Here is a 25373-nt window from a genome sequence, read left to right as displayed (position 1 = left end):
ATACTAGCAGAGTTTGGAGCTACTCCCCTTGCATTGGATGCAGCGTTTCAGTCGGTCATGTATCTGCACAGGGTCAGGGAGTTTGGAGACTCAGCAGCAGGCAGAGCTCGGTTGCCATGGCTAGCACTTGCATCTTCTATGGAGTTGGCACGATCAGGGACCCGATACTGCTGGTACTTCAGACTCACTAGGTGGCTCACATCCCTTGGACTAGACATGGATAGACTGCCTCCGTTCCGATACAGCATAGATGCCCCTCATCTTGAGTTGACTCGCCACGAGCTTAGCCAGGTCACGAGAGCAGACTTGCTGCAGCTTCATACGTATCGCACTTGGGTTTATCCCACGCAGCTTCCGGTGAAGATGGCCACATATCGTGACCACTTCCTTCGGATCTCAGAGGATGGATTTGTCATCCCACCAGGCTATACAGGTACCCACATGTCCCACTCACTGAGGATTGCCCTCGGCCAGCTTAGAGTCTCTTCGCATCAGCTCGAGATAGAGGCTGGTAGGATGCGACGCATGGAGGATGGACGGCGACCAGGCCGAGAGACCAGGATCTGCCCTTGTTGCACCATGGGAGAGGTGGAGTCAGAGGAGCACTTCATTTGCAGATGCCCGCTATATTATGAGATCAGAGGTAGATTCCACTGTCTCTTCACGGATGGCTTTGGACCTCTCTCACGAGTGATGGACTACGAGGATCAGCATTGCCTAGCCCTTTATGTCAGGGAGGCCACTATGCTTCGGCGAGACTACCTCAGAGAGCACAGACCGGAGCGTGATAGAGCCCAGTCTCATAGAGCTCAGACACACGCCATACCAGAGGACAGAGACCAGGAGGAGCACGAGGACGGCAGAGCCCACACAGGACACATGCCTCCACCATGTGGATGTACATATGAGATGGTTTGTAGACGCCGCAGGATCTTGTTACATAGGGGACGTACTCGCCGCTTCATCTCCAGACGATCCAGGATGATGGCAGCATTTCGGAGGAGACTTACTCATGGAGATCTCGCCCCACCAGCCGCTCACCTCACCTTTGCCCAGATTTGTACTCTCATAGCAGGAGGCACAGTCGATGGACAGGATTTCCAGTATTATTTTGGTTCTCAGACTCATTGACACCTAGACTTGTATCTTTGCATTGGCATATTGTGCTCATCCCCCCCATTTTGCATCCGGGGGCGGTCTAGTTTACTCTGTATTTAGGCTCAGATTTGACATTATGTGCTTTCACTAGCATTATATTGCGTAGCACTTAGATGATATTCGACGATGCCTCTTCTTTGGGGCACGTTGATTTTGTGCTATCTTGTATGCAGAGTTCTTGATGTCCCATGGGCCCATTTTGGCCTCTAGTGGACAATAATACACTTTCTTTCTTTCTTTCTTTCTCTCTCTCTCTCTCTCTCTCTCTCTCTCTCTCAGGGAGATCACCAGATACAGAGAGAGATTCCTCAGAGAGCACCGTCGCATCCCTGCCAGAGACCTGGTTATTCATGAGGAGCAGGACGAGGCGCAGGACCATGAGCACAGAGATAGCCCATCTTGCCAGAGAGCACCGATGGTTCCACCCCGAGGATGTACATATGACATGATCCGGCAGCACCGCAGGATGATCTTACACAGAGGCCGTACCCGTCGCTTTATTTCTAGACGACGGAGGATGATGGCAGATTTTCGGAGGAGATTGCTCCATGGAGACTTGGCACCGCCAGCAGCCCATTTGACACTTGCCCAGATCTTCACACTCATGGCAGGAGGCATGGTCGATGGCCATGACTTCCATCATTTCTTTGGATCACAGACCCCTTAGGGAAGACGATGTTCCTCATATTTCATATTTTACATTTTGTATCTAGGCATTTTTGGTACTCTATTTCATTTCATTTTGTATCTAGGATTTTTGTAGCCATTTTTGGCATCTTAGCGGTATTACGATGAGGCCACCTAGTTGGCGCATCGTTGATGATGTATTTTCCTTTCGGATGATTTTGTGTCCCATAGGCCATGTATGGCCTTCCGTGGACCTTTAATAAAATTTCTTTCTTTCTTTCTTTCTCTCTCTCTCGGCAGCACCGCAGAATGATCTTACACAGAGGCCGTACCCGTCGCTTTATTTCTAGACGACGGAGGATGATGGCAGATTTTCGGAGGAGATTGCTCCATGGAGACTTGGCACCGCCAGCAGCCCACTTGACACTTCCCCAGATCTTCACACTCATGGCAGGAGGCATGGTCGATGGCCATGACTTCCATCATTTCTTTGGATCACAGACCCCTTAGGGAAGACGATGTTCCTCATATTTCATATTTTACATTTTGTATCTAGGCATTTTTGGTACTCTATTTCATTTCATTTTGTATCTAGGATTTTGTAGCCATTTTTGGCATCTTAGCTATATTACGATGAGGCCACCTAGTTGGCGCATCATTGATGATGTATTTTCCTTTCGGATGATTTTGTGTCCCATAGGCCATGTATGGCCTTCCGTGGACCTTTAATAAAATTTCTTTCTTTCTTTCTTTCTTCCGTGGACACGTGAGGGGCTCTCAGAGGAGGTATGCAGCACGATTGGGGTGAAGCAGGGCTGCCCGCTCTCTCCCACTCTCTTTGGATTATATATTGATGAGCTAGAGATGTTTGTACAGATGACAGGTGGTGTGGGCTCTACTCTCTCAGGATCCTCCATTCCTATCCTCCTGTATGCGGACGATGTGGTTCTCATTTCCTCTACTGCTCAGGGCCTCCAGGCACATATTGAGGCACTCCACAGGTTTTGCCAGGACAGGGGGTTGACCGTAAACCTTGGCAAGACCAAGGTTATGGTTTTCAACACCTCTGATCGTATTTACAGCACGGATGAGTTTTACTTCACTTATGACGGACAGCCCATTGAGCTTGTTAGAGAGTACACTTATTTGGGGGCAGTTTTCAGGGGACCGGTCTTCACCATGACATATGCAGCACGAGATAGGATTAGTAAAGGGTATGCTTCGTTGGCTCATCTTGAGCGTCAGTGTTTTCAGTCCCACTTTCAGCATCCCGATACGAAATCCTTGCTTTTTGATACATTGGTGAGACCAGCTGCGATGTATGCAGCTCCTTTCTGGGCAGGAGACCTCGGCGCTGCAGATTGGAGACGAGTAGAGAGGTTACAGATCATCATGTTCTCTCGGCTCATTAGGGCCAAGGCTACAGTTCCGCACGAGATCATGCTAGCAGAGTTTGGAGCTACTCCCCTTGCATTGGATGCAGCGTTTCAGTCGGTCATGTATCTGCACAGGGTCAGGGAGTTTGGAGACTCAGCAGCAGGCAGAGCTCGGTTGCCATGGTTAGCACTTGCATCTTCTATGGAGTTGGCACGATCAGGGACCCGATACTGCTGGTACTTCAGACTCACTAGATGGCTCACATCCCTTGGACTAGACATGGATAGACTGCCTCCGTTCCGATACAGCATAGATGCCCCTCATCTCGAGTTGACTCGCCAAGAGCTTAGCCAGGTCACGAGAGCAGACTTGCTGCAGCTTCATACGTATCGCACTTGGATTTATCCCACGCAGCTTCCGGTGAAGATGGCCACATATCGTGACCACTTCCTTCGGATCTCAGAGGATGGATTTGTCATCCCACCAGGCTATACAGGTACCCACATGTCCCACTCACTGAGGATTGCCCTCGGCCAGCTTAGAGTCTCTTCGCATCAGCTCGAGATAGAGGCTGGTAGGATGCGACGCATGGAGGATGGACGGCGACCAGGCCGAGAGACCAGGATCTGCCCTTGTTGCACCATGGGAGAGGTGGAGTCAGAGGAGCACTTCATTTGCAGATGCCCGCTATATTATGAGATCAGAGGTAGATTCCACTGTCTCTTCACGGATGGCTTTGGACCTCTCTCACGAGTGATGGACTACGAGGATCAGCATTGCCTAGCCCTTTATGTCAGGGAGGCCACTATGCTTCGGCGAGACTACCTCAGAGAGCACAGACCGGAGCGTGATATAGCCCAGCCTCATAGAGCTCAGGCACACGCCATACCAGAGGACAGAGACCAGGAGGAGCACGAGGACGGCAGAGCCCACACAGGACACATGCCTCCACCATGTGGATGTACATATGAGATGGTTTGTAGACGCCGCAGGATCTTGTTACATAGGGGACGCACTCGCCGCTTCATCTCCAGACGATCCAGGATGATGGCAGCATTTCGGAGGAGACTCACTCATGGAGATCTCGCCCCACCAGCCGCTCACCTCACCTTTGCCCGGATTTGTACTCTCATAGCAGGAGGTAGAGTCGATGGACAGGATTTCCAGTATTATTTTGGTTCTCAGACTCCGTGACACCTGGACTTGTATCTTTGCATTGGCATATTGTGCTCATCCCCCCCATTTTGCACCCGGGGGCGGTTTCCTTGCACGATACTGCTGGTACTTCAGACTCACTAGGTGGCTCACATCTCTTGGACTAGACATGGATAGACTGCCTCCCTTCCGATACAGCATAGATGCCCCTCATCTCGAGTTGACTCGCCACGAGCTTAGCCAGGTCATGAGAGCAGACTTGCTGCAGCTTCATACGTATCGCACTTGGATTTATCCCACGCAGCTTCCGACGAAGATGGCCACATATCGTGACCACTTCCTTCGGATCTCAGAGGATGGATTTGTCATTCCACCAGGCTATACAGGTATCCACATGTCCCACTCACTGAGGATTGCCCTTGGCCAGCTTAGAGTCTCTTCGCATCAGCTCGAGATAGAGGCTGGTAGGATGCGACGCATGGAGGATGGACGGCGACCAGGCCGAGAGACCAGGATCTGCCCTTGTTGCACCATGGGAGAGGTGGAGTCAGAGGAGCACTTTATTTGCAGATGCCCGCTATATTATGAGCTCAGAGGTAGATTCCACTGTCTCTTCACGGATGGCTTTGGACCTCTCTCACGAGTGATGGACTACGAGGATCAGCATTGCCTAGCTCTTTATGTCAGGGAGGCCACTATGCTTCGACGGGACTACCTCAGAGACCATCAGCACAAACTGGAGCGTGATAGAGCCCAGCCTGATAGAGCTCAGGCACACGCTATACCAGAGGACAGAGACCAGGAGGAGCACGAGGAGGTCAGAGCTCACACAGGACACATGCCTCCACCCTGTGGATGTACATATGAGATGGTTTGTAGACGCCGCAGGATCTTGTTACATAGGGGACATACTCGTCGCTTCATCTCCAAACGATCCAGGATGATGGCAGCTTTTCGGAGGAGACTTACTCATGGAGATCTCGCCCCACCAGCCGCTCACCTCACCTTTGCTCAGATTTGTACTCTCATAGCAGGAGGCAGAGTCGATGGACAGGATTTCCAGTATTATTTTGGTTCTCAGACTCCGTGACACCTGGACTTGTATCTTTGCATTGGCATATTGTACTCATCCCCCCATTTTGCACCCAGGGGCGGTTTCCTTGCATCTAGTTTACTTTGTATTTAGGCTCAGATTTGACATTATGTACTTTCACTTGCATTATATTGCGTAGCACTTAGATGATATTCGACGATGCCTCTTCTTTGGGGCACGTTGATTTTGTGCTATCTTGTATGCAGAGTTCTTGATGTCCCATGGGCCCATTTTGGCCTCTAGTGGACAATAATACACTTTCTTTCTTCTTTCTTTCTCTCTCTATCTCAGCGATCAGATACGAGATCAGCCATGGATCAGGCGACAGATTTCATATCTGGGACACTCGGAGTTCAGGATCATGGCATAGTAGCTGCATATCGAGTGGGCCGGGATCCAGCACGGCACCAGCCACTTATCATCAGATTCAGAGATGCTGAGGCCCCATCTCGGAGTATTACAAAGGAGATCCAGATTGAGGGACCATCCACAGATTCACATGGATGAGGACCTTACAGCTCTTCAGTGGGAGGAGCATAGACGTCTCATGGCACAGAGGGATGTTGCCCGTCGTGAGGGCAAGTGGGCCGTGATCAGAGAGGACAGACTTTTGATAGGAGCTATGCGATCTAGACCGGCTGGAGCCCACAGTTGACGACACGAGGCCTATGGGACACGTAGTCTGCCAGATAGCTTGAGTTTCGCAGTTTGGAACTGTAATGGTTCCCTCACAGCTCAGCCTGGCAACTTACGAGAGGCCTTTTTTGATCAGGACATCGTCTTCTTTACAGAGACCCATGAGAGCCCAGAGAGAGGCTTGCCGCAGGTGACAGGGTATGCCTGGGAGTCTGTCTTTCGACAGCAAGACTAGACGATCAGGAGGAGTCAGAGGATCTGGCGGTGTGGCAGTTCTTTATAGAGAGCATCTCAGATCGATACTCACAGTCATGAGGAGAGACCATCGGGCCAAATATCTTTGGGTACGGATCAGGAGACCCCCCCTGAGAGACTTGTTTATTGCAGTATGCTACTTTCCCCCGAGACAGTCTCGTTATGCCTCAGATGGACCAGGACAGTCACCTTTTGAGGATTTGTCAGCCGATGTATTGGAGTACTCACGCCGCGGAGAGGTCATCCTTTTAGGAGACTTCAACGCGAGGACATCAGACAGACAGGCAGAGATTTTGGACTTTGCTGAGGATCCAGTCTTAGTTCCAGCTGCCCCAGATGAGAGTTTTCCACGCTTATCTTCAGATAGAGGGGTAGAGGTGACAGATCAGGGACATCGCCTATTGGAGCTTCTCTCATCACATGGCATGGTCATTTATAATGGACTTCGACAGTGGCCGCATTCATCCACAGCCACATGTTTTCCCTTCGCGGGTGGTGGTACGAGCGTCATTGATTTCGTCTTGGGTCCCCCGACTTTAATCCCTTTTGTACATAACCTCATAGTCGACCCTTTTATGCCTTCAGCCGATCATGCACGTCTGCACTTTATTCTTACCCAGATTCCTCATGCCCCCCCTTCTAGACATCATGAGCGTCAGCCATACTATGAGGTTCATTTTGACCACCAGTTTGATGATATTTATAGCCAGCACCTGAGTGGTCTTCTCCGTCCGCACCTTCTCGATGCCCTACCCTCCACACAGGATCGGTGGGACCTTGTACATACCTCCATCATCTCGGCAGCCCACAAGTCCTTCCCCGTCACTTGCCACACATCCAGTCCTCCACCAGTCGGTCTTGTGCCTTGTAATGGATGGTATGATGAGGAGTGTAAAGAACTCCGCAGGAAGCTTCGCCTTGTGACACAGGAGAAGTCTCCCCTCCTCATTGAGACCAAGAAGAGTTACAAGCGTTTGGTGCGACGCAAAAAGTGCCAATTTCTAGCCCGGAATGAGGAGGAGCTGAGAAGTTTACTTTTCAGCTGTGATTCCAAGGAATTCTGGAAGAAATTCCTTCGCTTGAAATCTCAAACTCCTCTTACAGACCCGCAGGTTTGGCTTGCCTATACTTCCACTTTATATGATATTCCAGACTAGCCACAGATCGACTTATCCCATGTGCCTAGACCCACCTCCTTTGCCTTATTCTCATCCAATAGTGTCCGAGCAGCAGCTCATCGTTTGAAGACTGGGAGAGCTAAGGACCATGATGGATTGCAAGCGGAGTATGTAATCCATGGGATTGATGCCTTAGCTACAGTCCTCTCCCGTCTTTTTAACGAGTCCATTTGTACAGGTCTTCCACCTAGTTGGCTAGAAAATACCATAGTACCCATACACAAGTCGGGGGATCCTTTGGAGGCGTCGAACTACAGGACCATTATGATTGGCCATGTCATGGCCAAGATTTATGCGACCATTCTAGAAGGACATATAAATGACCACGCCGAGGCGACAGGCATGAGAGCTAGAGGGCAGGCAGGATTTCGTGCAGAGCACTCGACTCTAGATCATATCTTCACACTCAGGGCTTTGATTGAGGAGGCGAAGTCACGTAAGCAACGGCTCTATTGTTGCTTCGTGGACTTCAGAAAGGCATTTGACACTGTGCCGCGTTTCAGACTCTTCCAGCGACTTCGTGAGTTGGGATTCAATGGGGAGATTCAATGGGCGATCATGGCCTTGTATGAGAGAGTCACAGGTAGAGTCAGGACACGGGCGGGGCTGTCGGCGGAAGTACGCAGTACGATAGGGGTGAAGCAGGGGTGTCCTTTGTCTCCGACACTCTTTGGTCTCTATATCGATGAGTTAGAGATGTACATACAGACGATGGGTGGTACAGGTTCTTTACTGGCAGGATCCACGATACCGATTCTCCTCTATGCAGATGACGTGGTTCTTATTTCTTCCTCCCAGCAGGGTTTACAGGCACATCTCCATGCACTCCACAGCTTTTGTCAGGACAGAGGGTTGTCTGTAAACCTTGGGAAGACCAAAGTCATGGTCTTCAACACGTCATACCAGGTTTATAGGAGAGGCGAGTTCTCTTTCACATTTGATGGGCAGGAGGTGGAGCTAGTTAGGGAGTATACATATTTGGGTGCCACATTTAGAGGTCCAGTCTTCACCATGACGCATGCAGCATGAGATAGGATCAGTAGAGGGTATGCCGCCTTGGCTCTTCTCGAGAGGCAGTGTGCACAGTCACATTTTCAGCATCCCGACACGAAGTCCTTACTTTTCGATACGCTGGTGAGACCTGCAGTCATGTATGCTAGCCCCTTTTGGGCAGGAGATCTCAGGGTTGCAGATTGGAGACGAGTAGAGAGGTTACAGATCATCATGTTCTCCAGATTGATCAGAGCGAAGCCCACGGTACCGCATCAGATTACGTTCGCAGAGTTCGGAGCTACACCCCTAGCGCTAGATGCAGCATTTCAGTCAGTTACATACTTGCATAGGATCAGGGCGCTCGGAGACTCAGCAGCAGGTAGAGCACGATTACCGTGGCTAGCACTGACATCCTCGCAGATGTTAGCGGAGAGAGGTCATACTTTTTGTTGGTACCACACACTCTCCACATGGCTCACCTCGTTGGGCTTGGATATGGATAGGCTGCCACCATTTCGATACAGCATAGATGCCCCTCGCCTCCCTCTCACTCGACATGAGCTCAGCCAGGTTATCAGGGCAGATTTGTTGCAGCTACACACGTTTCGCACTTGGGTTCATCCCACGGAGCTTCCTACGAAGATGGCCACATATCGTGACCATTTTCTCAGGATTTCAGAGGATGGCTTCATCATATCCCCAGGATATATCGGTCTTCATATGTCGCACTCACTCAGGATTGCCTTGGGCCAGCTCAGGGTATCTTCCCACAGATTAGACGTTGAGGCCGACAGGATGCGTCGTACAGCTACCGGACATAGACCCAGGCGAGAGACTAGGATATGCCCTTGTTGCACTATGGGGGAGGTGGAGACTGAGGAGCACTTTGTTTGCAGATGCCCTTTATATTATGAGATCCGTGGCAGATTTCACTGTTTATTTGGGCACGGATTTGGACCTCTCTCTCGGATTATGGAGTATGAGGATCAGTATTGCTTAGCGTTGTTCATCAGGGAGATCACCAGATATAGAGAGAGATTCCTCAGAGAGCACCGTCGCATCCCTGCCAGAGACCTGGTTATTCATGTGGAGCAGGACGAGGCGCAGGACCATGAGCACAGAGATAGCCCATCTTGCCAGAGAGCACCGATGGTTCCATCCCGAGGATGTACATATGACATGATCCGGCAGTACCGCAGGATGATCTTACACAGAGGCCGTACCCGTCGCTTTATTTCTAGACGACGGAGGATGATGGCAGATTTTTGGAGGAGATTGCTCCATGGAGACTTGGCACCGCCAGCAGCCCATTTGACACTTGCCCAGATCTTCACACTCATGGCAGAAGGCATGGTCGATGGCCATGACTTCCATCATTTCTTTGGATCACAGACCCCTTAGGGAAGACGATGTTCCTCATATTTCATATTTTACATTTTGTATCTAGGCATTTTGGTACTCTATTTCATTTCATTTTGTATCTAGGATTTTTGTAGCCATTTTTGGCATCTTAGCGGTATTACGATGAGGCCACCTAGTTGGCGCATCGTTGATGATGTATTTTCCTTTCGGATGATTTTGTGTCCCATAGGCCATGTATGGCCTTCCGTGGACCTTTAATAAAATTTCTTTCTTTCTTTCTTTCTTCCTCTCAGCGCACCTCTAAGCTACCTCTAGCCCGTCTCTACTAGCCCTCCTATAGACCGCCTCTCAGCCTGCCTGTAGCAGCACCCAAGAGGAGCAGCGTGCAGCCGCCCCTAGTAGCTGCAGCACATTGCCACCAGTAGCAGCAGTGCACTGACCTCGCCTTAAGCCAAGTTGCCCTTGCTGCCTTCAGGTCGCCTCAGTTCGCAGCAGCCTTAGTTCTCTTTTTTAGTTTTGTACAACCCCAAGCTCCTAGCCCAACTTGGGGGGTTAGCTTTAGCAAGGGGGTTCTCAGATTTGTGAAGGCCACTATGGAGTTTCCCAATACGAAATTGTTTGCCTCTACCCTAGCCAACAAGCCCTCGTATCCTGCTATTGCAGCAACACCCAGCCCCTATGCATTAACATTTAAGTGAAGGATTGGATCAGACCCACAGGAAGAAATCTAGGATTGGATTAGATCCACAGGAACAAATCTATTACCTACAGCAAGAAGTTAGAGAGCTCGGGCTTATGGTTGCAGCTATTGGAAGAAAGGTGAAGGAGATGGAGAGTAAGGACAAGATGGAAATCATTACAAAGAGTGGCCCAGCCTCCCTTCCTTCTGCTCTTCTTTAAAAACTCCCTCAGCTCCAGCAGCCCCTTCCAGCAGGGCGAGATATGCCATGGTTGCAGCTTGAACACCCTCTCCTTATGCACATATATATGAGAGAGAAGGTCTTTTCGGCCACCCCATATTGGACCTAGTAAGCATGAGGTAATTGACAAGGTTATAAGGTCTTGCAACGCTTCCCCACCTACCCCCTAGCTAGTCCCCATAGTTAAGGATTTGGTTCAAACTGAAATGCAGACAGCCAAGCATGAGGTCATTGTGGAGTTTGGAGCAAAGGTAAACAAAGATGATACTCAAGAAGAGATTACGGAACATGAAGCCTGACGGAATAATGCATTAAAAATCAAAATTGGGGGACTCCCGGATGGATGGTACAATGAGGAGGATTCATTCAATGATACCTTAGCCGTGATGGATAATACATTAAAAATCAAAATTGGGGGACTCCCGGATGGATGGTACAATGAGGAGGATTCATTCAATGATACCTTAGCACATGTTAAAGTAGCAATGCCTAACATTGACTGAACAGTAGATGAGGATGACAAGCCTGATAACTCTGATGAAGATGGTGAAGCTACAGTAGTCCGTATTACTCATCATAACGGTCATGCTGTTATTACATTTAACTCACGAGATTTAAGATTCAAGATCCTATGACATTCCTACAAGCTGAAAGGAACTAAGCTATGGATAGTTGAATAACTTACAAGAGCTCAACCGAAGGATAAAGCAGCGGAGTCAGCCAAGGTTAAGGCTGCTAGGAAGGATGGAAAGTGGGCAGTGTACCATGGAGAAAAAACACTCATTAAGGAATTTAATTCAAAACCGAAAGACTCTTAGTCTTAAAATGATGTACGGATGATTATATATATATATATTTTTTTTTTCAGGATATAACTTAGATACTCTAAATAACTGGAGTTGTTTTATGCACTCCTTGGGAGTCGCCATGTGCCTTTCCTAAGGTGTTGTATTAGGTGATTTTTCTATTGTCCCATAGACTTTTTTTGGTCTCCCATGGACGTTAATAGACTCTCTCTCTCTCTCTCTCTCTCTCTCTCAGTACAGCTCTCTCTCTCTCTCAGTACAGCATGGACGTGCCTCCTGAGTCAATCCCACGAGATGAGATCAACCGTATCATACGGTTAGATCTCCTCCATCTCCATATATCTTAGACTTGAGGGGGGGGCGAGGAGCTCCCCACCAAGATCCAGTTCTACTGTGACCACTTCTTGAGAGTATCGGAGGAGGGACTCATCATCAAACCCTAGTACCTCAAGGTCAGAGGTGTCTCACATGCACTGAGGATTGCCATTGGACAGATGCGGGTTTCGTCCCACCAGTTGAGGATCAAGGCAGGCAGAGATGCAAATATACCTAGAGAGTAGAGAATATGCATACTATGCACGATGGGGGTGGTTGAGTCAGAGGAGCATCTTCTTTGTACTTGCCCAACCTACTATGAGATCCGGGGGCGCTACCACTGTCTTTACGTGGAGGGGAGTGGATTTGGCACACTATCGTGACTGATCCATTTCCATGACCAAGTTTGCATTGGGCTCTATTTGAAGGAGATGTGCCAACACAAGGAGACACTACTGTGACAGATCAGAGAGTAGCAGGAGGCGGCTAGACCACAAGACATAGAGTTTGACCGGACGCAGCGTCATGTCACAGACTTCTACACATTTGAGTCAGCTCTAGGACACAACGGAGTAGAGGAGGAGGAGCTAGCTGATATGAGGGCAGCTTGGATCAGCCAAGAGAGCCGGCACGGTGCCACCGAGAGGGACGCGGGGTCACTCTGGACATAGCCCAGAGAATTCAGAGATCAAGGAGACCACACCTCCTGCCACAGTGCGAGATAGCTTGACAGACGCAGATACGATCAGCTCACCAGAGAGCCCAGAGAATTCAGAGATCAAGGAGACCACACCTCCTGCCACAGTGCGAGATAGCTTGACAGACGCAGATACGATCAGCTCACCAGAGAGCCGTCATTGTACCGGATTTCGAATTCTAAGTCCTAGCTCTATGATTGACTCGATTCAGTTTGTACTTGTTTTTTTCTAATTTATTTTTTCCAAAAAAATTACTTCATTAAGTATGAATGAAAACCACAAGAGCAAGCTCAAATGCGGGAGTATATCATATCATGCATGAGGAAAAAAAAACCAGCTCAAGACGAGCTAACAAAAATCCAAGGTGGAGGTTGAAAGTGCCACCTCAACCCTGAAGGAGACTCAGAGAAGAAAGGAGATCCTCTCCAAACTTTGAAAAAAGTACCTCTCTTGGCTGTAGCTACTTTGGAGAATCCCTGCATGCTCTCCCATATGGCCACCAAGGTGTGTATAGTATGCGTCCATATACTAGCCATAGACTAGGAGCGGTGAACCTGAGAAAGACTAGGAGGGGTGAACTCGCGAGCATATTGGTGAAAGGCACATCTAGAGAGATCCTCATATCCTCTTTCACCAATAGTGGAATGTGCTGTCATATCTACACCCTAGCCTCATCTTTGACCCACGTGTTAGGATCTACTTCAATAAGTGAGGCATAAAAATCATTGGCTATGCGCATGATGGCATCAGGATCAGTATGCAAAACCTCATTTAAGTCGATAAGTTGAGTGACACACTCTCTACTATGTCTTGGGCCGTGAGATACAAAAAATTGTTTGTTGACTCTATTACCCATTTGAGTCCAAAAGGACTCTTGTCCATGAAAAGTATACTCTGCTCTCTGATCTAGAAATGACTGCTAAAGGGCCCTTGCTGCAGTAGCAAGGTGCTCCTAAATGCAAGCATCTGTAGGCCGTTTTTGCTCTTTCCTTTGAAGGGCTACCAACTGACGGTGAAGGCCAAGCTCTTATCTAAGTATCTCTTGCTTTTTGCCATTAGCGACAGAATGATAGGAGTCACTAATGCCAGATAGGGCTCCTGCCACAAGTAAAGGGGATGACACTGTACCTTGCATATGGGAAATCCAAAATCTATAAGGCCACCTCAGTGAGATCACATACGAGGCACATGGAATCCTAAGACTGGTAGAGTGACCTCTCCTATGAGGCTCGGAAATCATCAACACCATTGGAAAGTCATATGAAGTGGAGATCCTAGGAGCAATGCAAATAGAACCACCTCTTCCAAAGCCCAATTGTCAACATAAAATCTGTCAATGCATGTATGAATAGGCATATGAGGTCTCTTGTTTGACCATGAAAAATGGAGAGACTGTGACAGAGTGTGAAAAGCATCATCTAACCAAACATCTTTGCTACTAAACTGAAATAAGAAGGCATCCAAGGCTGCTCTCTCCAAGGAATGAATACTTCTTTCTCTACCGCTTTCTTATGAGAAGGTAATGCCATCATTTTGAAGTCACCCCCTATGACCCAATAATTTGCAATGGGGGTCCAAGAAAGAAGTTCCTTCCATAGTAGGATACGGTCTCCTCGGTTGTTAGGGGCGTAAAGGTTAAGAAAACCAACCTTATGTCCCCAATCAAAAGAATGATCCACTGAGCTCTGGAGGGGATAATGATACCATGACCAACCACTAGGGAAAGAACGGAATCTGGAACTGAAATGAATGTCCCTCCCTAGTACCAAGGGTAGGTGACCAAAATGTGTGACCAAAGAGCAATTTACCTGACTTGGAAAAATCTCTGGCATCCATCTTGTGTTCCTGATGGAAGAGAATATCAATGGATCCCCCCGTAACACTTGGATGGAGCTAGGTATGGATAAGCTGCTTGCAACAACGGCGATGAGGTATGCCACTAAGGCTTTGTATTCTCCTACTAACAATCCTCATTTTTAAGAGGAAGTAGCATGGAACGCCTAACCCGACCTACTGGTGGAAATATTCCCCTCAGTGGGGGGAGACCTACACGTTGACGAGCGAGGAAGAGAAGAAAGTGTGGAGGAAAATCCACGGGTGAAAGAATCCGTCCACCTAAAGGAGTTAGATCAAAAGGGATGCCAAACAATTGCATCACCGAAGGTGGTGGGCATGAAGTCATCATCCGGAATGTCTGCTAGATCTGCTAAGGCCAAAAATGAATTCTTGAAGTTCAGGCCTGGTGTTGGGTTATGTAAATGGAGCAGCATCTCGAGCTGCAATCGGGGTAACTACTAAAGCAAGATCCTGAGGTAAAGCAAGGAGAAGCCTCCGGTTCACTAGAGGTATTGAAGACTGGGAAACCTCCTGAGCGATAGCCACTGGAGCTGCAGAAGAAGTGGCAAGGGAGGTCCCAACATGAACAGGAGAAGAAGACTCAATGGGACCACCCACCTGGACAAGAATGTCTGCCGTGGTTTGCAGGGAGTGGCCTCCAGAATAGCGATCGTCTAATTTGGCGATGGTGGAGGTCCGGAGCCCGTCGAAGGACCACAAGTGTTGGTTGTGGAGAGCATGAGGTCGATGCTGGAGGAGCACTCTGTGAGGAGGAGCTCTTGATTGTAACCTGGAGGGTGAGGTCCATAGATGCATGCAAAAAGCGTGGTAGAGTTCTCGAGCTCTACATCTTTCCTAAGCTGCTGGTCAAATCAAGGATGGAAAGGCCGATTCAAACACAATGGATCTCTGTCCGACAATTCCTTGCTGGCGGGAGAACTAAAGGAAGATGGATCTACCGGGAGAAGGAGAAGAGGAGAGTAAGAGGAGGAGGAAAAGAAGGAGATGTTGCAGCAGCCCCAATGGGAGGGGGGGGGGGGGGGGAGGCTAGGAGAGGAGGAGAGGGACTGGGAGGAGGACAAGGATGGGAGAAGGGGTAGGGACAGTGGGGCGGGGCAGAGGAGCCGCAGGGGCTGTGGGGGGGGGGGAGAAGCAGCCCAGCAGGGGTGGGCAGGAGGAGAAGCTCGAGGGGGAGGGAGGAAGTGCCCACGAGGGAGGGGAAGGCAAGGCGGAGGCTGAGAGGGAGGGCTGAGGGTGGAGGGAGAGGCTGAACGGGAAGGCTAGGGGCTGAGGGGAGAGCTAGGGAGGGGCAGCAGGGGGAAAGCCGGGGAGGTGCAGCAGCTTCACTTTTGCACTGCTAGTGCAATTGGGTCAATCACATCCATAAGATAAGCACAAGAGTTGGGTTTGGTGCCTTGTGCTACGCAGATAGTCTCAAGTGTAGTAATCTTTGGACATCTCAATCACGATAGTTGGGGGGAAGGACCCAACTACATAAACATGAGGAGTGAGTTAGGTGTGTTTGCATGGGGGGATCAAGAATGGAGAGCGATATGCCTAAGACAAAGGGCATAGAGTTGCATCAAGCTTGCGAATAGAGGAAGGTTTTGTGAAGAGGTGAAAGCTAAGAGAGAGGCCATTACCAAGGATGGAAGGAGAAGCAAAAGGTTGAGTAGCAAGAGTCGTGTAGTATTTAGCAACAGTCATCCATCGTACAAAGATAGTGAACAATGTTGTAGAGACACTATGTGATCTTTTGCTTCTTGTTAACATAGTAACATTTACTAGCATCATCACCACAGTGCTCACAGAAAGTGATGCTAAGAATCAACCAAAAATTAATCTAATTAAGTGCTGGAGGTGGGAGTGAGTATAGCATCTTTGTAGGAGTGCATAAAGCCCTTCCGAGATTATCACATGGCATTCTTAATTTTTACTACTTGTTGGCAGAGAGAAACTGAAGAAAGAAAGAAAGAAGATTTCTCTTAAAAATAGGTTAAGACTAAGAGTCTTTAGGCTTAACCTTGAAGCCCCTGATAAGTGCTTTGCCATTCCCATAGAAAGCCAATTTTCCGTCCTTCCGATCTTGTTTTACTTTATTGAGTTCCATGGCTCTCTGCTTGAGTTGGTTCAGAGCGAGCCCTTCTGCTATCCATAACTTCGTGCCTTTCAAGTTTTTAGTATGCCTAAGGATCTTTATTTTTGCTTCTTTGCTGCTCCCTTGTACTGTCTTCATGATCCCAGTTGGGTATTCTTGCTGTGGCATTGCTGAGTTTATCCTCTCTTATCTCAAACTATGCCTCAAAAAATCCCCCAATTCTAAGTAGAAAAGCATTAATGACATTACTGAGTTTATCCTCTCTTATCTCAAACTATGTCTCCAAAAATCCCCCAATTCTCTATGATCTCTGCTTGGATGTCATCTTTGTTAATTCTTTTGTCTACTTCTACTGTGATCTTTGATTTTATTGACTACATCTCTGTGGTAATGATATCTTTAACAGGATAAAGCAAAGGTGAAGTAGGAGCTGTATTACATTTGAATAGTGATCCACTGCCCTTCTCATTCTCCATCTCCCCATCCTACCTAACATAGTTTCAAGCGTCTTATGTTTTACTATTTCCTTCTTTCCTCAATCTTATCAATTTTCTACTCCATTAGTTTATGCTTGAGCTCTTGTACCTCAAGCTGTAGTAGATGAATCTTTTCCTCCTGAATTTTCAAGTAGAAGCCCTTGAGCTGAAAATTTATTCAGATCATGAGAAGATCGAGGGAGCAATAGTGAACGGAGGCGAAGGAGTAAGTATACCTTTGGAAGCTATGAGAACCCAGATGGACTCTTCATAACACACACCTCTTCCTTCCTTCTTAGACTGGCTAACCGGTGCACTCTTGGAAGCTTGGTATGGTCATCGGTGCCTATATGCTGTGAATTCCATTCATTGTCTTGCATATTTTTTTTAATGCATGGGGAGAAATCATTTGGTAGCTATTCCCTTTTGGTTGGGAGACGATGGCTAGAGGCTACTACAGTGGTCCATCATTGGGGTATCGACTGAAGAGGTGAGTGGGATAAAAGAGGTGCATCATGGCAAGGAGTGAGAACACATGAGATATAGAAATGAGTGTTCTATTGATTGTGAGAGAGGTGACTTTCTCTTATAAAAATGGGAAGAGGGTGGTCTAGATCATAGGCACCTTCCCTACATCAGTGGCAATCAACCCCTACATCAGTGGGACTGGCCTAAATAAAAGGAACCTCCCATGTGGGAGCCTTTGTGCTTACATCATCACTTAGGTCACACACTAGACACCTCATAGCACTAGGTGTGCTTCTATATCACACACACTTTTTTTTTTTTGTGGGAAGAAATCTTTTATTGCTGTAGAATAATTACATTCATAGTTACTTCAAAAATGAAGTAGCTACTACTCAACTGAAGATCTCAGTATAAGCTGTATACACATCCTGATCAATCAAACGAGTCTGAAAACAATCATAGAATGATTGTTGCAGAGATCGTTTGAAAAAAAGAAAAGATGAAAATAGTGGATCACCAAAGACTCTATGATTTCTGTCCATCCATAAAGTCCATAGGGTCCAATAGCGCACCCATACAAAAAATAAATCAAAACCCTGTCTCTGTGGATGAAAGCCAAACAACCAGAAAAATCTGCCAAAAGTAACAGTAGGAAATCACTGTCGAAGCCTCTGTCTGATGAGAGCAATGAGATCAGAAGTATTTGTGACTCCCCTAGATGCACACATGCACCTTAGAGCAAGCCGTTGACCATAGTTATCCCAACATACCCCCCCTCAAGGGTTTGCCTCTTGCAATGTCAAGGATACATCTAGTCTCATAGTTTCTCATGCCATCTCATGGTGGTCAAGGATAAATCTATGTCTAGGATCTCATGCTAGCAAAGGTGCCCAAGGGTCAAGGTTTACAAAAAATGGGATAGACCAAACACATATCACATGGCCTACATCATATGGTGACCAGAGGTGATTTACAAAAGACATGACAATCTTTTTGGAGTACTACTCCAGGCAGAGAACCTCAAATTTTGACCAAGTGATGATTAACAAAAATTCAAAGACAAGTTGCTTAAAAGACAAAGTCCTTGTCTTCTACCACAAAGTTGGATGCTTCTTTTGCTGATGGAGTTCTCTCTTCAACCAGATATGCTTCATTTTCCTTGGAGTTGTAGTAGGAGCCATTTCTCTCCTCTTCCAAAAGAGAAGCTTCAATATCCACCAAGTTGGATGTACAAGTGTTGCTATACTCTTCATCTAGAAGACTTTTGAGTAAAATTTGTGCACCAAATACCTTTTCAAGTTGCACCCAAACTTCATGTGAAGTCTCACACCCATCTATGTGATGAATGTATGAGTCATAGCAAGGATCTTTTCATATTTCACTATCCATTGTACTTCCCTTTTTTTCAGGATGGTGGACTTCTTGTTCTCCATAATCTTCTTGAAGTGTCAAGTTTTATCGTGGTACCACAACATATCATCTTGATCATGTCACATCTAAGCTCATCACTTAATATGATCTTTTTAGACATCAAGGTCAAGGTAGAGCACACAATGAAAAGTGATGATTTTCTATATATGTCACTTATGAATAAGTACCTTTGGACAACTCCTTCACCTTCTGAAGACATGATATTGAGTAGGTCTTACCACTTGATATATCATTCAAGGGTAGTGTTCTATACTCTTACAACCAGTATCTCTCAACACAAGTCACCTATCTTCAAAATGATAACTATCCCTTTGCAAATGGCACTCAAACATAGACAATGTAAACATCATCACCATAAATGACAAGTACCATGACACTTGTGGAGTCCATTTTTGGAGTCAATACTTAGTCAAACAGAGATCTATTAGTGCAGCCAGCTAAAGCAGATATAGAATAAAATTTTTGACTGGTCAAACCTCTGGGATGGTCAAAGTTTGACCATATTTTGACTGTTTCCCCCAAATCGAACAATCTGAAGCTGGAGGGTGCAATTGAGGCTGTAGAGAAGGGCATTCAAAGGGCTTTCAGAGACAAATGAAAGGCCTAAGATCAGAGAATATCCTCAAGAGGATAGGCGAAAAAACGGGCTGCATTGTGTGTGGGACTCCCGCCTTTTTCGACTGGTCTTTTGCTCTGTTCTCAGCATTCTGTGGACCATTGTCCGCCAAAATTCATCAGCACCTTCCCAAGAGTGTCACCCAGCACGCCCTCAGAGGAATTGACCAGATATGGCTGCAGCAGGCTGAATTACACGAAATTTCCGCGAGCAGTCTAAGTGTTGGCACAGACAGTAGAAGCCTAATTGCGCAGAACCCAACAGTGAAGACATGCGCCTTAACTAGATAAAGCTACAGCCTTATGGCACCTCCAATGGTCAGCCCATAAGAGAGCTCAAACAAAATGAAGGTGATGAAGAAGATGAAATCTTGGGCTCTAGGTGACTCTAGGAGCTAGGTAGGATCGACCTTGCTCTGAAACCAAATGAAGAGGTGAGTGGGATAAAAGAGGTGCATCATGGCAAGGAGTGAGAACACATGAGATATAGAAATGAGTGTTCTATTGATTGTGAGAGAGCTGACTCTCTCTTATAGAAATGGGAAGAGGGTTGCCTAGATCATAGGCACCTTCCCTACATCAGTGGGATTGGCCTAAATCAAAGGAACCTCCCATGTGGGGGCCTTTGTGCTTACATCATCACTTAGGTCACACAAAGACACCTCATAGCACTAGGTGTGCTTCTACATCACACATACTTTTTTTTGTGAAACCAGTAACTATATTATTAACATGAAATCAATGTACATGACATTAGACTCCAAAAGAGAGCCTAATGGAAGAACTCAAAAACAGTCAGAAAACACTTCAAGGCTAGTAGCATCCAAGTCCCTCGCAGCAGAACTATCATATAAAGATTGCTTGAGGGACAATTTTAAGAAAGCATATGCCTGAGGAAACTGTTGTCCCATCCTAAAATGCAATCTCTGTGTCCAAATAGTCCATAGTACCCAAAAACGAGCCGAGTGAAAGAAAAGGAGGAATGGAGACATCTGAGATGAGAAGCATCCAAACATCCAAAAGAGTTTCCCGAATCTGATAGAGGGAAACCGAAGCCGCAGCAAATGAGAGACATGAGTGATCAATATCCGAGAGTGCGGGCAAGACCATAACAAATGGGGAACTGTCTCACGGTGATGAGAGCAACAGGGGCAGGAAGAGGAAGCAATACCACGTGCTGCCAATTTCACCCCAATGGAAAAAGCTCCCACTATACATCTCCAAAAGAAAAGCCTTTGTTTCAATGGCAATTTAGCTTTCCAAATTTTCTTGAGTTGTGATTGCCACCAAGATAAAGGCTATCCAAATTCCAAAGAGTGTTGGCATGCTTATCAATCCATGGCGGTGGAAGAAGAAATCTGTAGACCATCGAGGAGGCCAGATTATGCATTGAAAGTGAACAGGTAGCGGGAGATAAGGAAGTCAGATTCCAGTCCAGTAATATGTCCTGTACAAGCACAGTGAGCACAGTGGAGGAACAGGAACAGGAACAAATGGCTGCAACATAGTTGTAAGTATTCTCCAAATGGGCCTATGATGCAGACCCAAGGGGAATGTCCTGCAAGCTTGTGGAAATGAAAGCATGTAACCATGTTGATCCACAACATCTCCGACAAATCTTATGCCCAATTTCATAAGATTATATGCTTTAATAGGTGCCTGTAAAGCTCTACATCACACACACTTTTCTTTTTTGTAAAATTCAGTGCAGTGTATTTATATTGTCATAACTTTACAAGAGGGAAAGTCTCCAAGATGGAGAGTATTCCACAGATCAGAAGCATAAAAAGAAAAGCTCAATGCAAGATGCATGTATATCACCCTCATGGCAGGCATCATATAAAGATTGCCGCAATGAGGCTCTAAAAGATTCATATGACTTTTGAAACTGACGGCCCAAGTATGCCAGATTATGCTCTTCCCAAATTGTCCAAAGAGCCCAATATCTCACCCATGAGAAAAAGAGTGAGTATTGAGATAAAGGCGTCCTAAATCTGCCAAATAACCAATAATGTTTCCCAAATATGTCACTTGGGAAACGGAGGCAAAGATGATCTGAAATTTTCCCCAGGAGGTTCCGAGTAGACTGGCAATGCCAAAGCAAATGAGGGACAGTCTCTGAAGGAGCGTGACACCGTAAGTAAGTGGGTGAAGCAATGTGACGTTTGGCAAGTGTGATTCCCACTGACAGTGTGCCGGTCATGCATCTCCAAAGAAAAAGTCTTTGTTTCAAAGGCATTTTACACCTCCATAATAGTCGGAGATTCTTCCGCCACCATGAAAGGGGCCGTCTGATATGCCATAGAGTATTAGCATATTGATGAATCCAAGGGGCAGGCTAAAGAAGCTTGTAGACTTTGATGGAGGTCAAAACAGGCAGAGGAATAGGACGAGAGCATGTAGCAGAGGGGTACAATTGCCAATCCATAAGCATGTCTGTGTCAGCCATAGGGGGAATAGGTAGAAAAGGATGCAAGAGATCATCAATTTTCTTCCATATCAATCTGTGATGCATTCCCAATGCATAAGAGGCAGTGGCCTGAGGAAAAGATAAGACATGGCCATGATCATCTACCATGTCATTGATGTATCAGATTCCCAATTTCATGAGATTATATGCCCTAACCGGTTCCTGTAAAGCGAGTGGAGTGTCAAAGATGGCACTCCAATGAATACTTTCTTTCCTCATTGAGTTTGTCCTCGAATGATTATCAGGAGCCCATTTGACTTTAGAAAGCACTTGTTTCCAGTCCAAGTAGAAATTTTCCAATATTCCAATTTATGTTGAAGTCTTTGGAAGATCCATTTTAGCTGCTGCTTCCTAGTGATATACCATCCTATAGGATATCCCAAATGCCTGACTACATCTTTGGAATGCACTATCTGTCCAGGCTAGAGAATAGAATGCCAGTCACATTGTTTTAGGGGAAGCAATTTGGATTTGTCAAAATTGATATGCAATCCCGCTGCTAATCCATACAATGATAATGTGGCCATAAGCATGCGGACTTCCCGAGGAGAGTTCTGTGGCATAAAAAGGAATCATCAGCATATGCATGTGCCAAAAAAGATGCAGCCCCAGGGATTTTAAGACCAGTCATCTGTCCTGTGCTTGTAAGATGATCAAGATACATCAGGAGGGGATGAGTCGCAATGGCATAGAAAAGAGCACTAAGGGGGCAGCCCTGTCTGACTGATCGACCCAATGTCCATGACCGAGATAGATGGCTTCCGAGAATGCACTGGGAAGTAGAGCCAGAATAAAGACAATAAATTGCATTTGCTATCTTGGGACCAATGCCTAACTTTGTCATGGTTTGAGAGATAAAATCGCATTGTAGAGTATCAAATGCCTTAGTGATATCTACCTGCAATATGAGCACATCTTGATTCGAGTACTTAGCATATTCAATTGCAGTCAATGCATTGGAGATATTGTCATGGATTTGTCTTCGCGGCACAAACCCATACTGATGAGGATGAAGGCCCGCATTCAGAGTCCCATGAAGCCTATACACAATCATTTTGGCAATGAGTTTGTAAACTACAGGCATCAAAGTAATAGACCTCCAATCTGACATATGATCACAAAGATTTTTTTTTGGCACAAGTTTAATTATGCCATGCTTCCAGAGGTGCGGCAATTGATTTTCTTGCCAGGCAACATTGATCATTTGTAAGAGAACATCTTTCAAATCATCCCAGAAAGAAATATAAAATTCCACCGTAAGACCATCCCAGCCAGGGGACTTGTATTTGCCGAGATGGGACAATGCATTATCAAGTTCCGTGTCAGTACTACATCACACACACTTTTTTTTTTTTTTTTTTTGGTAAACCCATGAGAGGTTACATCACACACACACACACATGTGACTCCCCTAGATGCACACATGCACCTTAGAGCAAGCCCTTGACCATAGTTATCCCAAGATCGACTAGATCACACATGAGTTGACCTAAATATTAGATAATGGAGGGGCCAAGGACAGACAGATTAAAAGAAGAAGAGTTGTGGACCATCAAGCTAGCAATAACTAATGTTGGAGAGGATGGGATCATGTCTGCTGCCTTGGAATTTGAACAAGACATAGTTAATTGAATGCAGCTGCAACATCGAGGAGCCCACAGCTTAAATTGCGTATGTATCTGCACCTGCAGATGTTGCAGCTTATACTGCAGATGTAGCTTATATTATTTTGGTATCCATCAGTGTCTGAGAATATGGCTCTTAGCATTAAATTCGTCTTCTATCTCTAAAAGCTTTGATGAAGTCATGTAAAATGAGCAGTAGGGCAACTTGATGAAAAAGAACACTTGAGATAACCTATGTTTTGTGTTTCCTCTTATATTGATTCTCTTTTACTGATGTGATAAAAGAATACATTTGTTTCTGTGCTTTCTGATATATTCATGAATTTAAGTAGAAAAAGACTCATAATATACAAGGAGATGAATACAAGACTGACCTGAGTTAAAAAAATTATTGACAATATATGAAAATGATCACCCGGTTGCATCTTTTGTCTTTATCTCTATGCATGATCATTATCTAAGTCGTTGACTTTTTCTCTATGTCAAGGAGGAAAGGCTTAGAAAATCTGAGCAGAAGCGGCTCAAACATACACAACTGTGCCTTGAGGTTTTATTACAGGTATAAATAGCATTACATTACGTTTATTTCTCGAGCACAGTAGCCTTTGAATGTACTACTAATACTATGGTAAAATGCTGCATAACATAAAATATAGTTCATTCAACAGCATAAATTGCTCTTTTGTGATAGAAGTTGTGATACATTATTTGAATGATCAGTTGTGATTGTATTCCCCCAAAGCCTCTAAATTGTGAGTGTCCCATGAATGTACTACTGTTACTATTACTGCATAACATAAAATATTTAGTTCACTCAACAGCATAAATTGCTGCTTGCAAGAGAAATTGTAGTACCTAATTTCAATGAACGGTTTTGATTGTGCTTCCTCAAAGTTTTTGAGTATTTCTCCAGCACACTTTCCTGTGAATGCACTACTATTACTACAGGAAAATGCTTCATAACATAAAATATTTAGTTAATTCAACAGCATAAATTGCTGATTGCAAGAGAAATTGTAAAACCTAGTTTCAATGATCAGTTGTGGTTGTGCCCCCCCAAAGTCTTCCCATGAAAAGATGAGCAACACGTATGGCAAAATCTTTCTGTTTTCCCTGCCATTTTTGCTTTATTTATTGGATGACATGATTTTTGGCTAGCACATTTTTTGTTGACTGTAATTTTTTTTAAAAAAAATTAATGCCTTTTTGTAGCTATATAGTTTGTGTCCATTGTTTCCAGATAGTAAGCTTGGCAGAGAGTTCAGTGCTGTACCAAGTTTCAACAAACTGCATTCTTCCATATAGTGAATGGTGGGAATGGAAGAATCTATTTATCAAAGGAGTAATACAGCCTCTCAGCCTCTCTCAACCTGTGTCATTGGATGTGCTAACTGAGGATGATGTTGATGCAGCTGAGCAGGTTCATTGCCTCGCTCTGTATTGTTTCATTTATTGTCTGTGTTCAAATACACACTCCAAGTTGTCGAATGGTTCCAAAATTACAAATCTCAGAATACAAAATCAAACAACTGAAAACGATGATGCATTCATTTACAACACAATAGGAACAGGTTTTCTTTTATTACACTGATTCGATAACTTTTCCTTTCTACTTTTTTTAAAACTATTTCTCAATTTAATTTGTTTTCCCCTCAATTACTTTGCATAGTCTTGTTTTGTCTAGAATTCAAGCAGTACTAATTTGGATGATCATAATAAAGCCAAAGTAAGAAGTGTTTAGAGGAGGAGTCACTTCAATATAAATAGGCTAAATTGAACCA

The 25373-nt window shown here is 45.8% G+C and overlaps 1 protein-coding gene across 1 annotated transcript in view; it reads left to right on the top strand.

The window, feature by feature from the left end:
- The window catches only part of LOC147906348 (uncharacterized), a 604593-nt gene that overhangs the window by 99219 nt on the left and 480001 nt on the right, over nucleotides 1–25373 (top strand). The window contains exons 8-9 of the mRNA XM_087391025.1: nucleotides 24080–24151; nucleotides 24833–25012. Coding sequence (XP_087247151.1) covers nucleotides 24080–24151; nucleotides 24833–25012 — 252 coding nt within the window. The remainder of the gene's footprint in view (nucleotides 1–24079; nucleotides 24152–24832; nucleotides 25013–25373) is intronic.

Source organism: Dipteris shenzhenensis, chromosome 1, assembly GCF_047967505.1.
Source record: "Dipteris shenzhenensis isolate YYH24624 ecotype China chromosome 1, Dip_SZ_1.0, whole genome shotgun sequence".
NCBI classification, from domain to species: domain Eukaryota; kingdom Viridiplantae; phylum Streptophyta; class Polypodiopsida; order Gleicheniales; family Dipteridaceae; genus Dipteris; species Dipteris shenzhenensis.
The sequence above is the reverse complement of the archived record's forward strand: the minus strand, read 5'-3'. Positions and strand labels throughout refer to the sequence as shown.